General features: G+C 43.0%; 1 protein-coding gene across 1 annotated transcript in view; it reads right to left on the reverse strand.

The window, feature by feature from the left end:
• LOC142088983 (germ cell-specific gene 1-like protein) overlaps positions 1–1,384 on the reverse strand; it is a 52,634-nt gene extending 51,250 nt beyond the window's left edge. Inside the window, exon 1 of the mRNA XM_075164859.1 lies at positions 562–1,384. Within this exon, the coding sequence (XP_075020960.1) occupies positions 562–862 (301 nt within the window). The 5' untranslated portion in view covers positions 863–1,384. The remainder of the gene's footprint in view (positions 1–561) is intronic.
• Between the last annotated feature and the right edge of the window lie 12,810 nt (positions 1,385–14,194).

Genomic DNA, 14,194 nt, shown 5'->3' on the forward strand with positions numbered 1-14,194 from the left:
GTGCCCAGTTGTGCCCTTTAACTGCCATTTCTCTACTCTACTCCAATAAACACACAACCCAGCCACCAGGAAGGGTTTGTGGGCGGTCATTTACTTAAGAGATGCCAGAAAAGAGGAAGTCTAGCCTACAGCCTGATAAAAACTGTGACCTTTTGCTTTCCCTGTCATTCAGACCACTGCCCCGGGGGTTATTTCAGGGGCAATTACAATTAGATGTCAGAACCTCCTTAACAACTACCAGCCGCTGTCTTTTGTGTGCTCCATGGAGCAGCTCCCAGAAGGGAAGCACTGACCAGTCCCCGGCTGCAGTGCCTATGAGAGTAGCACATATTGCTTATCAGAGGTTCAGCTGGCTTTAGAGCACAGATCTTGCAGCAGCCAGCAGGTAAACAAGCACATCCTTGCTCTCACTGGAAACAGGTTGCTTTTCAGCAAAGAACTGTTAAAATCCTGCCTCTCTCTGCAGGGCGAATCTGCTTTAAGACACAGCACAGAACAGCTTGCCTGTGTGTTTATCACACTGAGCCAAACACAAAGCAACACAAGTTGTTTTATACTTACCAGCAGCATTGATATTTTCCTCACAGGAGTACCAGATCCCAGTGTGGAAATACCTGAAAAGGAAGCGGTCATCTCCCGTCTCCCAGCTGTAATGAACCACATTCTGGTTTGTCTCATTTGCCGTCTCATTCCCACTGTAGTTGAGGCAGTTTGTCTTCTTCTCTTTCCCACAGCTCGGCTTGGGGACCCTCTGTGTGCCCTCACACCAGTGGGTCGTGATAAAAGCTGTTGTAGAGAAGAGGAGAGCCATCAGATTCAGACTCACTGCTAGCAGGGCTCTGCATCTTCGATTTGTCTTCATGGTAAATCCGCCCTCCCTCCCCCTCCTGCTGAGAGAAGAAGTCAAAGGGTTCTGTTTTATTTGGGAGGAGGGGGGTTCAAAGCCTCTCACGATTCAGAATCCAGTTTTCCAGGCATCAAAACTCTCAGCTTCTTCCAATCTGTTGTTGTAGCAGTGAAGGAAACGCTGCAGCCAGATTCCCATTCTTCTCTTCACTTGAAATCCTGCCTTTGTACGTTAAAGGAGCAGCTGCAGGCGCGGGAGTGCGGCCGTCCTCTCGTAGTCGGTATGCTTCAGCGCGCTGACAGGATCAGAGAGGGTCTGTCTCACAAAGAGCACCAAGAGCAAGTGAACATCTGCTCGGGTACCACACATGATCCCAAGGGGCTCCGCAGCCTCCTCCGCTGGGAGACACCTGCAGGCTGCGGGACTCACTGTCCTCTGCTCCCATAGGATGAGGCAGGAGAAACTCAGCGGGAGGCAGGCGGCAGGGACAGCTGCTGCCTGCTACCACCGTCCTCGGCAGACCTCGGGGACCACTGCATCGCGCTGACAGCTGCGTTGGACTGGGGGAGGCGTCACATCTTAGTCCCAAAAAGAATCGTTATTTGGAGCTGCGAAATACATTTTTTATATACCAGAGGGTAAAGATTTGTCCAGGAGGAGGAGGGGTGGAGTGATACTTCAGCTTTTCTGCTTTAGGCTAGTGACTAGTAAATCAGGGGGTTGATCCCGCTATCAGCATACTGGTGCAATTCTCTGTCTTCAGGGGCTTGCTCTGGAAGTCAGCAAAGCCCCAGAGGAATTTAGATTTGAAAGTGTGTAATGGGTAAACCCTACATCTTTCACAGTACCAAGTGGAGCCCCTTTCTCAGGCTTTCATTTCCAGACACAGCCCACGCAGATGTTCAGTTTGCAGTGGGTCTGTAGGACATTTTGTTGGTCCTGGTTTGTGCAGACGGAGAGAACTAATTAGAGCAAACCCTGGCCTTTACTCGCCAGATGGCAATGCTGTGAGAACAGGGAGCACTTCACAATGCCCCATTTCCAAAGAGAAGTCTATTGTCCTATCTTGTTGGTTGGCTGACTCGTAGAGTTTATGATCTCTTTCCACATAGCTCAGAGCTGTCTGGTGAATACTGAGTGTTGTGAGGAGACCAGGGCACTTGATGGTGGTGGTGGTACAATCTGGAAGACCTTGTATCCAAGCACTGAGGTTGGCCACATTTGTCACACAACAGTTCTGTCCCCTCAGTATATGAATGCAATTTTCTGCGGTGAAGAAGTTGCACATACCTCCTGGGCTTTGGACTGAGTGAGATTTCCTTCCAGCCTTGTTTGGACTCCCTGCAAGGGCCGTGGGGATGCTTGTGGCCTCTCAGAGCAGTCCAACAGTGGGTTTCCAGCAAGCCCTGCAAATAACCATGCAGCCACACAGACTCGTACTAATAGATGGGACAACGCTCTCATCTCACACCCTGTGCTCTGTCAAGTCAGCACATTGACTCAACATGCAAAGCTCATCCTATGCCTTACTGCCCACAGACATGAAATGTGGTGGTAGTTTCTCCAGCTCCTTGAATAAAGCCAGGACAGACCAGGTGGAGTTTCTCCTTAGCAAGACATCACACCCGTTCCTGCCTCCCTGATGCCCCCCTCACAGGTAGCCATTGGACTCTCTATTATGCCTCTTGTTGGTGCCTGTCGTGCATGTCTGGTTCCAACTGTTTGTGAGATTTCCACTATTTATATAGAATCACTTGGCTTTAGCCATTTTGTTTTATAAATAAACTAGGAAGTTACTAGAAAATGCTGCTCTGTGAGAACAATTCTGATGGCAACTTTGCAAGGTTAGTGAAATAGCTTTGTACTGCAGATACTTCCCTACCTAAGCGGCCTTCATTTTGCCCACTCCTGCCTGTACATGATGACTACTACCTTCTCAGTGCCAGGTTTTTCCAGTGGCCTGTGCTAGCGGAGTGTGCACAGTCTTCCTTGTCCTGTTGGAATTGCACCACACCTCTCCATGTTCCAGTCCTTTCAGCATTTCATCTTGCAGCCAAATAATCAGCATTATTTTGTTGGTTTTAATTGCATGCAAGAAATACAGATGATAGCTATTTAGAGGACCACAGGATTATTACCTCAATTATTTTTATGTGGCAGGACACTCCACTTAGAAATGCATTTGTACATTCCTGTGTTTCTCAGGCTTATCTGCCTGCTTAGAGGAATAAACAATGCAATTTAAACTATGACAGAATGCCTTCACAAGAAAGCTAGCGCTCTTCTAGGATTATCTTTCAAGTGGCTGTCAGTATCTGAATCATCACACTTTTCCAAGTGTGAATACAGGTCTTTACAGGTCTTTTCTCACAAATCTTCTCTATCCACTGCTCTGTGGCTTGTGTTTTCTGGTCCCAGCACCAACTGCTGCACACTCTTGTTTCTCCCTGAGAGATGGGCATCCAAGAGTTTGGTTATCTGTGATAATTTTATCCTAAATACTTTTGAGATTTTGGTTTTACTCCTAATCCTAATAGATATTTCTATTTCTGTTCCTCCTTATCTTCTCTATTCTTGTTTTTTGGGCTGACAGGGCTGTCAGGGCTTTGGACAGAACAGAGATGGTGGCAGCATATTAAAAAAAAAAAGCAAAATAAAGCAGAAATTTCATTTCTTTTGTGATACAGAACTTCTAGAATCTTAAACATTTAAAACTATTCAGCGCAAAGTCAGGGCATTTTTTTTTAACATGAATTGTTTTCTTTTTCCTAACAGATGTCAGTTTTTTTCTAATTATTGGACTCCTTTGGCTGTATATGTTGGGATTACTTGAAAAGAAGGAAACTAGTCTGTGCTATACTCATGCTGTAATGTTCCACTGATTTCTCTTTATATAATCTCTGTTTATCAGATTTGTTGTGTATAAAAATGGAAAGATCATACATATGTTGCAGAAGGCAGTTCAGATGCCTGGATTAAGTTGTATTTATGTGGTATTACCTTTAAAAGTAAAGCAGAAAGGTTTGAATGCTATAGAGAAGTAGTTTTCATACTGTGGCTACAAGAACCATTAAAATGCTTTTTGCAGCAATAGCTTTTCTCTGATGATGTGAGAAAAGCTACCTTCATGAGTTACAGCTGTCCATTCATGAGTTACATTCTGTCCAGCAAAATGGCAACTTTTTCCTTATCTCAGCAAGTCAACAGGATTGACTTTTATATTTGGAGAAGAAGGTTAGGATGGAAATGCTCTATATGCTTCCCCCAGATCACTACCATGGATGTTAGTCAACTATGTGTAGTTTGCCTTCTTTCCGTTCCATATCCAGGCGACCTTTTGCTGTTTTCACCTCATTTTTAATTTTTTTCTCAGAACTCTGACCCGAAGTAGTCTGTGTTCAGCAGCTTAGCACTCCGAGCCCACAGGCTGAGCAGTACAATCCGTTCATCTAAGAGATGCTGCTGAGAGACATTACTGATTTTTTTACACAGATTAAGCCTTCAGCAAATGGACAGTTCCAGTAGGGTGTATTTGAAGCTGGGCTGAATATTGATACCATATGAAATCTTGGTCTTCAGTTTAACTTTTGACTTGAAGTGTATCTTTCATGAACTTTGCTTGTGGGCATTGAGTCAAGCACAAGAAGATTGCTCAGGAAATTCTTCCTGTTCCTAAACTGACCAGGCAAAAAATGGTTTCTGACAGTACTGTAGCAAAGACCTTCAACAGTCTTGACAGAAAGGAAAGCAGTAAAACAAACTGTTGATTCCCCTGTATGTTTTTCCCAATAATTTCCTTGGCCCAGTGTCACTGGTCAGTAGACAAGACGTTCCTAATTGCCCTCTTTAGAGTAGCTGGTTTGGATATTGTAATCAGTTGTCAGTGTTGCTCATCCTTGCTTGGACACCAGGACTGAGTCATTCAAAGACTATAGGCACTCCTTCTCCTGATAACAAATGGGGTCTCTGCAGCTCTCTGACTTGGAGCCTGTCCCAAACAGAGCTAGATTAATCATTCAGCACCGCTCTTTGTGTAAAAACTGTGTAGTCCATATATTTGTAATAGGCCTGGGATGCTAACAAGTTTGTACTTATCTGGCATCTGCATTTAATTCTTCCAGCAGCTGGTGGAGAGGAAGGGAGATGAAGAGAGTGACAGGCTGTCGTGAATGAGTGGTTTAGAGGCCGCTTAAAGAATCACCATCAAAGGTATTAGCAGACAGTGATTTTAATAGAGATTTATAAAGGTGCAACCTAACAGAATTCGATGGCAAAGTTCACTCTATCACTTATTACACGGATGAAACGTATAAAGGGAAATCATCTAAGGGTTTATATTTCAGGGACTATATGTGTTTAGCAGCAGTCTAGCATTCATTCTCAGTTTAGCAACACTTAATCATCAACTAATCATTAACAACTTTAGTAGCACTTAATCATTAACTAATTCAATATTTACAAAGTAAGTTAGTAAGTCTACTACAATCACAACTTAATTACAGATTATGCTTAATATCAGTTCACACACACAGAGAAATATATATATATATAAAAAACCATACAGAAGGTACCTGTTAAAAATTCCCTTCGATTTCAGTGAAGAAATATTCACGTCGAATGTCTAGGCATTCCGTCTCAACGGGCAAAAGGGTTGAGCTTCGAATGGGACTCAGCCCAGGACTTGATGGTCCTCCGAATATCACAGACCCAGAAGGTCGTGAGCTCTGAGACGCGTCCCACTCAGAGGGAGATGCTGAGCGCAGCCTGCTGCGGTCCAGGAGAGCTCAAAGGGCCTCACTTAGGACCACTGTTTATAGGTTCGCAAGATGGTTGGCTTTAGTCATCCATGAATTTCCATCCTGGCTACAGTCCCAGGTGGTAATTACTAAAAAATTCTCAAGGTTTTGGTGTTGTTCTACTGGACACCTGGGCCAAGCAGTAGGAGTATGTTCCCAGTCTCAACTATGCAGAGTTTCTGATAAGGTCAAGGAGCGCTCAACCACCAGACTCAATACACCAAGGCCGAGGTTGCATGGAAATTTCTGAGATCAACAAGAGGCCCAGACTAACAAGTGGCCCAGGGGAAAAAAGGGGGGATGTGAATGCACCACCACACGGGCCTGAGTTATGTTGTAAATCATGTCTAGGAGAGTTGACTGGCTAAGTTGCCTGAAAAGGCAGTCCAAAAGGTCATGGCTGAGCATAAGATATTCCCGGGACCATTCCCAATAGGTCATTTACATGTGCCCACCTATTCTGAGAATGAATAAAATGTAATGGTATCCTACTTTTGACCCTGAATTAGAAATTTTTCTGCCTTGGAGTTACAAGAATTATTTTCTCACAATCAAGATGCATACTGTTGGATTGGATTAAGATGAAAGTTTAATTAATATTCATAAATTTTGTTAAAGCTAACTTTGCTCAGATACATTTAGGTTATTACAAGAAGTTACAGGCTCACTTAAGAAGACCTCTAGAAGCAAAATTCACGTTCTTTATTGCTACAGTTAAAGAAGGATTCTTGCACGTCAAAGCCTTACTGGCAGCTTGTGAGCCTTTCAATATTCGTAGACTCCTTGGCCTGGCAAAATAGCAGCCCCAAACCCAAGGTAGCCACAGTAAACATAGCAATGCTGAGAAACATCAAAGGGCCCGTTACACAAACATGCTCTTTTATAACCCAGACATTTGATTTCCACATTCATATAAAGTTACATATGTTTATATCCCACTGTGCCTTTGGAGGTACCTAATCCACTAACTACAGATGAATTTGTTTATATCACTTCCATTTTTTGAAACATTGCTAGAGTTACATTGATGCTACAATAGTTGATCAAAATCTTTTGAAATCATACAGATCTCAGAAACATTGCATCCTAGCCCTTGTAGCAAAGCAACCAAATTTGAGACGGATTTAATGAAAATTTGACTTCTTCCTCAGAATAGACTCAAACTCTGAAACAGCATTTTAAGTCCTCTCAGGTATCACCTTGCCCTTTTTTTTTTTTTTGTAAAAGACATTTTTCCCTTCTATTATGCATATATTTTTAGGGACAGAAGCTAGAATCTTTAAATGACGGTTTTCAGTTTCTGCCTGGCAAAGGAGTAAACTATGTACATTTGGTGTCATTTATGTGAAGAATTTATGTGAAGAATAATGTCACTAATTCATATGTCCATGTATTTTATTCCCATAATTAGGATTCATCCATATGCCCAGGCATTGTAAGTGGTATGATTTGGCAAAGAGATTTTAGTTCGAAAAGGAGTGACCAGGCAGATTTGTTTGAGCAAGGTCTGTATCCTGGGGTTCATGTTTCTGTATATTCTCTGCAGAAATTGTACCCTGTAGAAAATGCATTTAGGAAAGTGGACTTTACCAGAGCAGAGCAGAAGAGGCTACTTATGTACAGGGATGGCTTTTTGACAGTGCCAGTATGACTTGCAGAGAATAAGCATACATTCTGTCACTGAAGGTGTATTCCAAGCCAATGGATCAAGAGCCCCTAGGCTGTGCTCATGATCCCAAGTAGTGTTGCTGGCTCAGAGACAAGTAGAAGCAGGGTAGTGATCCTGAAGGTGAATGCAAAGTTTGGCAACCACAGGAAAGCAGGACAGTCAGTTTGGCTCTAGAAGCTGAAGCTGAATTTTACAAAATACTGCATTCAGTCGACATTGAGACAGAAGCTACAGAACACAGCAAATTTATACAGCAAGCAGATTTTAAACATTCTGGTGCCAAATCTCAATTTGAGCAGAAGTCTTTCCCCCTGGGAAGACAGTCGAAGGCAAAGTAACAAAAGTAAAAATCGATAGTAAAAGCAAAACAGAGAGGAAAAGATCTCTCTTCACGGCAAAGCTAGATAATTGCATAACTGTTCCAAGTGGAAGAGAAAAGGTCAACAGGCGGATGACAGGCTGGTGCACAGAAAGCTTGTGCCTAGCAGGGGACAATATTTCACAGTGCGTTGGAAGAAAAATGAATGATTATGCAGAAGTGACTAAGAAAATGCCAAACTGTATGGACAATAAGAGAATTGCTGAAGGCCTGAGTAAGACTATCCCATAATGACACACAGGGATGGTGAGAGATATCCTCTAAACTGCAGGACATTTGAGGTAGCACCAAACTCAGCAGAGCGATGGGAACAATGTCAAAATTAACAATGAAGTTGTACCAGATGGCAGAAGAGGGAGTCAAGGCCAGGGCTTGGCAAAGAGAGGGAAAATGTTAGCCATCAGCCTGTCTGGATAGCAGCAGGAGGGATGAGATATATGAGCAACCTGGAGAATGAGCAGGACACTACTTAACAGAATGAAAGCACAGCAGTGAACAGATAGGGATTATACATCTAAAAAGCGGGTGATAGGTTTGAAGACCACAATATGTTAAAAAGTATAGAGCTGCAGCTGGTTTGTATCAAAGACCACTTTCACAGGACTATGTGAACTCTCTGGCCTCGCAGGGGGGCAAAATGAAAGTGCAATTGTTCAAAGGAAAAATGGAATATATCTTCTGGGAACTTAAATGGGAATGAAGTTGCAGGAGGGAAAAAGTTCAGCAGTAGCATGAGGACTGCCTGCTCATCTTGGGAACCTGGGGTTGTATTTCCGGGCTCACAGCTGATCATGAATATTTACTTTTTACAACCCCTTCCTTGACTGAGTTTTGAATGGGGAAAAGTCCTTTCTATTCTCAGTTTCCTGCAAGGTGTTAGGTAGGGAACAGTTCACCTCTCCACTTGGCCTCTAAGGTTGGGTGCATCTTTGAAGAGATCCCGATTTTCTCCACCATATGCTCTACTGGTAGTCTCCAAACCATTCAGGTTTCACAGAAGTCTGTGAAACAGCATACATATTCTGCATATGTTAATACAACATCCATAACACAAAATGGACTGCATAATTTGATATAGATATAGAGCACCCAGTTAAAATATTTCTGTTAAAATATTTTCTGTCATTTTTCACCATGAGGAAAGCCAAGAAGGTCAACAGGTTGCTGAGAGAGGTTGTGCAGTTTCCAGTTTTGGAGGTTTCCAAGCCCAGACTGGATAAAGCCCTGAGCAGCCTGGTCTGACACGAGAGGTAACCCTGCTCTGAGCAGGATATTGGACTAGAGATCTCCTGAGGTCTCTTCCAGCCTGCATTATCCTGGGATCACATGAGGAGCTATGCACCACAGCTAGTATGCAAATCTCCCACCCACACGCAGGAACTCCAGGCTGAAATTGGAGTAATTTATCCACTTTGTTCCTAATGAACAAACATTCCAAGCACATTCGCTTGTGAAAGGTAATCCTATGCTTACCAGCATAAAGATTCAGCATGGGAACCTTCATAAACTCCTTCACAGTAAGCAACGCTGTTACAAATTTAATTTGTTTTTCTGCCATTGCTCTAACTTCTCTGAGAGTTCCTTTGATACATGATCATCTGTTGGCCCTGTAGACTCCCTGGCAAGCATACCATTTCTAGGATCTATTATTAGTTCAGATGTTTGTAGGAAGTTGTATCTCAAATTCTTTTCATCCTGATTTATTGTGTGTTTACATTCAATCAGACAGAAATTGCGATCCCTCCTTTTTTTCTCATTTGGACATGACTTCAGGTTTTTGAAGGATGCCTTATTGCTTTTACTATCATCCCTCACCTTGCTATTTCACCATGCCAACATTTCCCTGCTCTTCCTAAAGTCTTTTTTGACAGGTGGAATGCATTTACTTTAAGCCTCTGCTGTGTCTTTAAATAGACCTCATGCTCTTGATTCAGATGTCTGTTAAAAAAATAAAGGATAATGTAAAAATAAAAAAAAAATTCAATTGCTGTTAATGTCCCAAGGGAAAATGAAGACTCAGGTCCTTCAGCTTGCTTATAGAGGAGGTTGAGAAACCCCCTGGAGTCAGTGGCTGGAGGGCCTGTGTCCAAGGCCAGCTCTGTTGTGGTGCACCCATGTCACCTGGGATCAGACTGCTGTGCGAGAGGACTGTGAAAATCCTTGCCAGGACCTCCCCTCTGTCGGGAACTGCCTTTGAGTTCAAGCCCTGGCTCTTGGACATTGCCAGAGCCACGCTGTAGCTCTGTCTGTGCCTGGCCGTGTTTGATGCTGCAGTCCTGACCCACCAGCCTCATCACTGCAGACTTGTCCAGTGATTGGGCCTGACCCCGGTCATTGCCCCCAGACCTTCTTGTGTGGGGATTGGGGGAGCTGCGCCTTGTTGGGAGACGGCAGTCCTTCCCACCTTGCTGCCCGCAGCCGGCTCACCTCACCTTGCAGAGCTGTCGCTCTCCTCCTGGGTCCGTGGTGAGGAATGACAGACCTTGGTGCGGGCAAAGTTAGCCGTTAACATCATTAAATACAGCCGCATCAGGAAAGCTCAGGCTGGCAGTTTCCTCATTTCTCCATTTTTTCCAGCGCTGAAGATCTGTAAAGCAAGTGCAAGCTCCTGTCACACCTCGCTCTGGGACTGAAGGCTGTAGGGGTGAACAGGATGTCTTCAGGGTAGGATCACTGCCTGCTGGCCTGCATCGTGAGAGCATGTCCTTGGCTGTTAACGAAGGTCTCAGTTTGATCCCGAGCGAATCACGGACATTAAACTCAGAAGTAGCCATTTCTGTAGTAACAGCTAAATTATAGCCCATAGGCTGAACGAAACCAAATTAGGGCTCTGTGTGCAGTATTTATTTGGGCAATTTCACTTAACCTTGCCATCTTTTAATTCCTTTTATACCTTGATTTAGTCACTTTGAATTTTTTTATAGTTCTGTTTATTGAGAAGACCACAAGAGACCTGAACTGAGTAATTTTCTGTTTCTGCAGTTTTGTACTTTAATGGCAAGAGAATCATCTGTACATAAACTCTTTAAACAATGAACATCTTTATCTGCAGTGGTTTAGATGTTTATTATCTTTGTAGCACTTCATTTGCAGGACACAGTACCACCTTCACAAGAAATTGAATCGATTTGTAGTCAAAGTAGTGATTTTGGTTACTTTTTGATTTTGTAAGAAAAAAAGGTAACTTTTAAAGAGACAAAACATACCACAATAATGCAAAAAATACTTAAAATGGTAATCTATCAAGTTGAAGATCTCAGTGTGATTGGACAGTGAAATGCTGGACTGTATAGCCCTTAAAAATTGCAAACAGTAATATACTTCTAAGGAAATACACTTCACAGGAAAAATTAGGCTATATTCCAGCCGGTTAATGTCATGGAACAGATAATTGAATTCCTTGCTTTCTTGTCAACCCAGTAATACCATGTAACTCTCTTTAAATGTTCATGTAATCAACAGTCTTTATGCTGGTCTGCATTTAATAGACTGAACTGTTTTTTCTTTGAAAACCAGTCTTATCAGCATTTCTTCTGTTCTTCTGTTCTTACAAAGTCTTCAGGAAAAAGTTGGTTTTTTTGGAATCACATCTTACAGGTTACATGCAGCATAGAAACAAAAATCACCAAAAAAGTGATGCAGGTTTGTGCTTTATTTTCATCCAACATTTTTTGAGGAAAGTAAAAAAGAAGTATATTTTTGAAAGAAATGGAGCCACTTACTACCACATCAACAGACAGAAACAGAGCAAAGTTCATCAGTACACACTGCTCTTCGCTTGCGGTTACTTGTCTGGTCCTTCTTTGAAATGTAGTATCATGGTCGTGAGAGCAAAATCAGTTATCAAAGGCAGCCGTTGCCATGACTGCTAAGGCACAATTAACTCTTGCAATGCTCAGAAATGAACTAAAGGGAGTGACTGATGGCAGCTGCCTACGCCAATGCCACCGTGCTACTATATACATGGATGGCAAAGGAGTTGCTCTTGATCTATACCATGATTTTCAGGCTTAACAAAATGCAGCACATACTTCAAAGTGAGACGCTTTCCAGGACTTTCAATCAGCATCTCAAATTTGGCTTCAAGTCTCTACAGACACAAACTGGAATATGCTGATGCAAATTGAATACGGTCTTGCTAAGATAGCAGCAGCACTTAAACAATTTCCTTCCATGTCCCCATTGTAAGAATTTTTTTCAGGTGTTTCTTTTGTTTAAGATTGTCTGCGCAGTTTTGTACAACTGTTTAACTGCTTTATTGGCAATAAGGAAGGGCATAAAATCTGTTATTGCAAGTGAGAAAGAAACATATGCTCCATGCTTAATATGCACCTGGAAAATATGCATTAAAATAATTTTTAAAGGCCCTTCACATTCAAGGGCCTTTTCTTTCCCTACTTTTCTCTGTATCCCTAAAAAATTGCTGGTACTGCCATAACGCAACAATGTCGGGGAGAAGAAATAGGAGGAACTGCTAAGGCTTTTCAGACCTATAGCCATGGAACGGACAAGCAAGAGGACATTTTCCTTTATGGGGACACCCCTGTGGGGCACACTAGAAACCAAGACACTGAACTAATCCAAATCAATGGGGAATAAAATCAGGATAAATGTGAGGCACAGGAGCTCTCTAAACCAGCTTTACTACCAAGGCCTCTGTAATGGGAAGCTATGGCTTGAAAATTCAAGCAGTGGGCAAAGCTGGTTAAGGGGATGTTTGACAAAGACCCATAGCCATGCAAGGGAGTGCACTTCTGTGCTGACTATCCTCCTCAACAAAACCATTGCTCTCCACTGCCTGCTGCCTGAATCAGCCAGTCACTGGTTGCCTCCCACTGCCACCCCAGCTCGGTTCAGAGAGGGCGTGAGACCTGCTGGGCCTCTCAGCACTTGTCACATCAGCCCATGTACATGCCCTTCTCCTCTTTGCTCCCAAATCTCCTTGTCTGGGCCCAGCATCATATCGCTGTTTGCAATTAGGCATTTCCCAGTTAATTATCAACAACCTAAAAATCAACCCTGAGTCTTCAATGCTCACACTTGCACAGATTTTCTCACCCTGTAATTTGCTACATATTCAGCAGTACCAATCTTACTATTTAACTCCAAAGCACTATATCCTAATATTGTCCAGACAGAAGCTAGCGAGACAGGAATAAAACAAGCCACTGGTCTGCAACAGCAAAGTGAGGTGCTAGCCAGGAACCAGGGCGTGAACTGCCTCGACAGGAGAACACAGAGGTACAAATAGTCCTGAGTCACTTCCACTGTTTTCACGGTGCTTTGTTGCCACCTGATGGCCTGATGCAAGATTGCAAGAATGAAATTTAAAAAAGCACATTCTTTAAGAAAGAGATGTCTTGCATTTCATTGGATCCACTGATAGCTTTAAAAAAAGCTTTTCAGCTCAAAGTCTTCTCATGTCCTGCTAATACAAGTCTCTGCTTCACAGGTAATAAATTACTTTTCTTTGAAGTGACAGCCATAATTGCAATATACGCAACAACCATATTTTATTTGTATTTAGAAGGAATTTCTCTTTGTCTTTTGCAATTCCCTTCCTTAAGAGGACAAGATATCTGGAAGATAATGATGTCATCAGGCCTGGAATGGCCACTAACATGGTAATGCTGTGATGCTTGATCCATACATCCTGATATTCCTCCGCTAGCCAAGATAAGCACTCCAGTTGCCCCTCATCCTGGCCCTCCTGACCACAGAAGCAGGTTTGCCTTGTGTGACATAGTCAGTGTCCTGCTTCAGGTGTGGTGTTGAACCACAGCAATGCCCAGCAGGCACCCGGGACAATCCTGACCACATGATTTGCACATCTTTTTGTCCCTTTTCCCATTTCTTGAGCCTACCTTTCTCTGTCCTTTCCTTACCCTTCTCTACTCCAATCCCCTTTCATTTAAACAATTCACCCCTAATTATCTTTTTCCTAAAGGTCCTAGTTTTCCTTCATGCATACCCAGCTTTTTTATTTTTGACACCCTGCCTAGGTGATCTGGGACCTATACAATATTAGCGATGCTGCTGGTCTTGCAAAGCTCTGCTCCCCAAAAGGTTCTCAATGCTCCCTGCAACCATCTTTGAAGTCTGGCTGTGTCTCACATCACTCCCCCCTAAGCACTGGTGAAACCCAGCCATCCCTCATGGCGCTGTCTGTAAGTTTTGTTGGCACCATACATTGTTATCTGTCACATGCAGCAAGTTATTATGTTATGTCCAGTCACTGTCAACATCCTTTTCAAAGAGTGTAACCTCAGATCAGGGCCTGCAGCCTTAAAAGCAATTTTTTTCCTGCTCATTCCAGCTGGTTTAGCCATGTTAGAAGCTCTTACTGGCTGCTTAATTTCTTTTAAAAATACTGAGGCAAAAATACCACAGCTGAAATGGTTTGGAACTAAGGGACTGGGCTCTACATTTATTGCTCTGGTGAAATCCCGGTGGCTGAAGAGTGGGCTCTGCCTTGGAACCATCATGTGTGGCTGACAGAGGTA

This window comes from Calonectris borealis, chromosome 16 (genome assembly GCF_964195595.1).
Source record: "Calonectris borealis chromosome 16, bCalBor7.hap1.2, whole genome shotgun sequence".
NCBI lineage: Eukaryota > Metazoa > Chordata > Aves > Procellariiformes > Procellariidae > Calonectris > Calonectris borealis.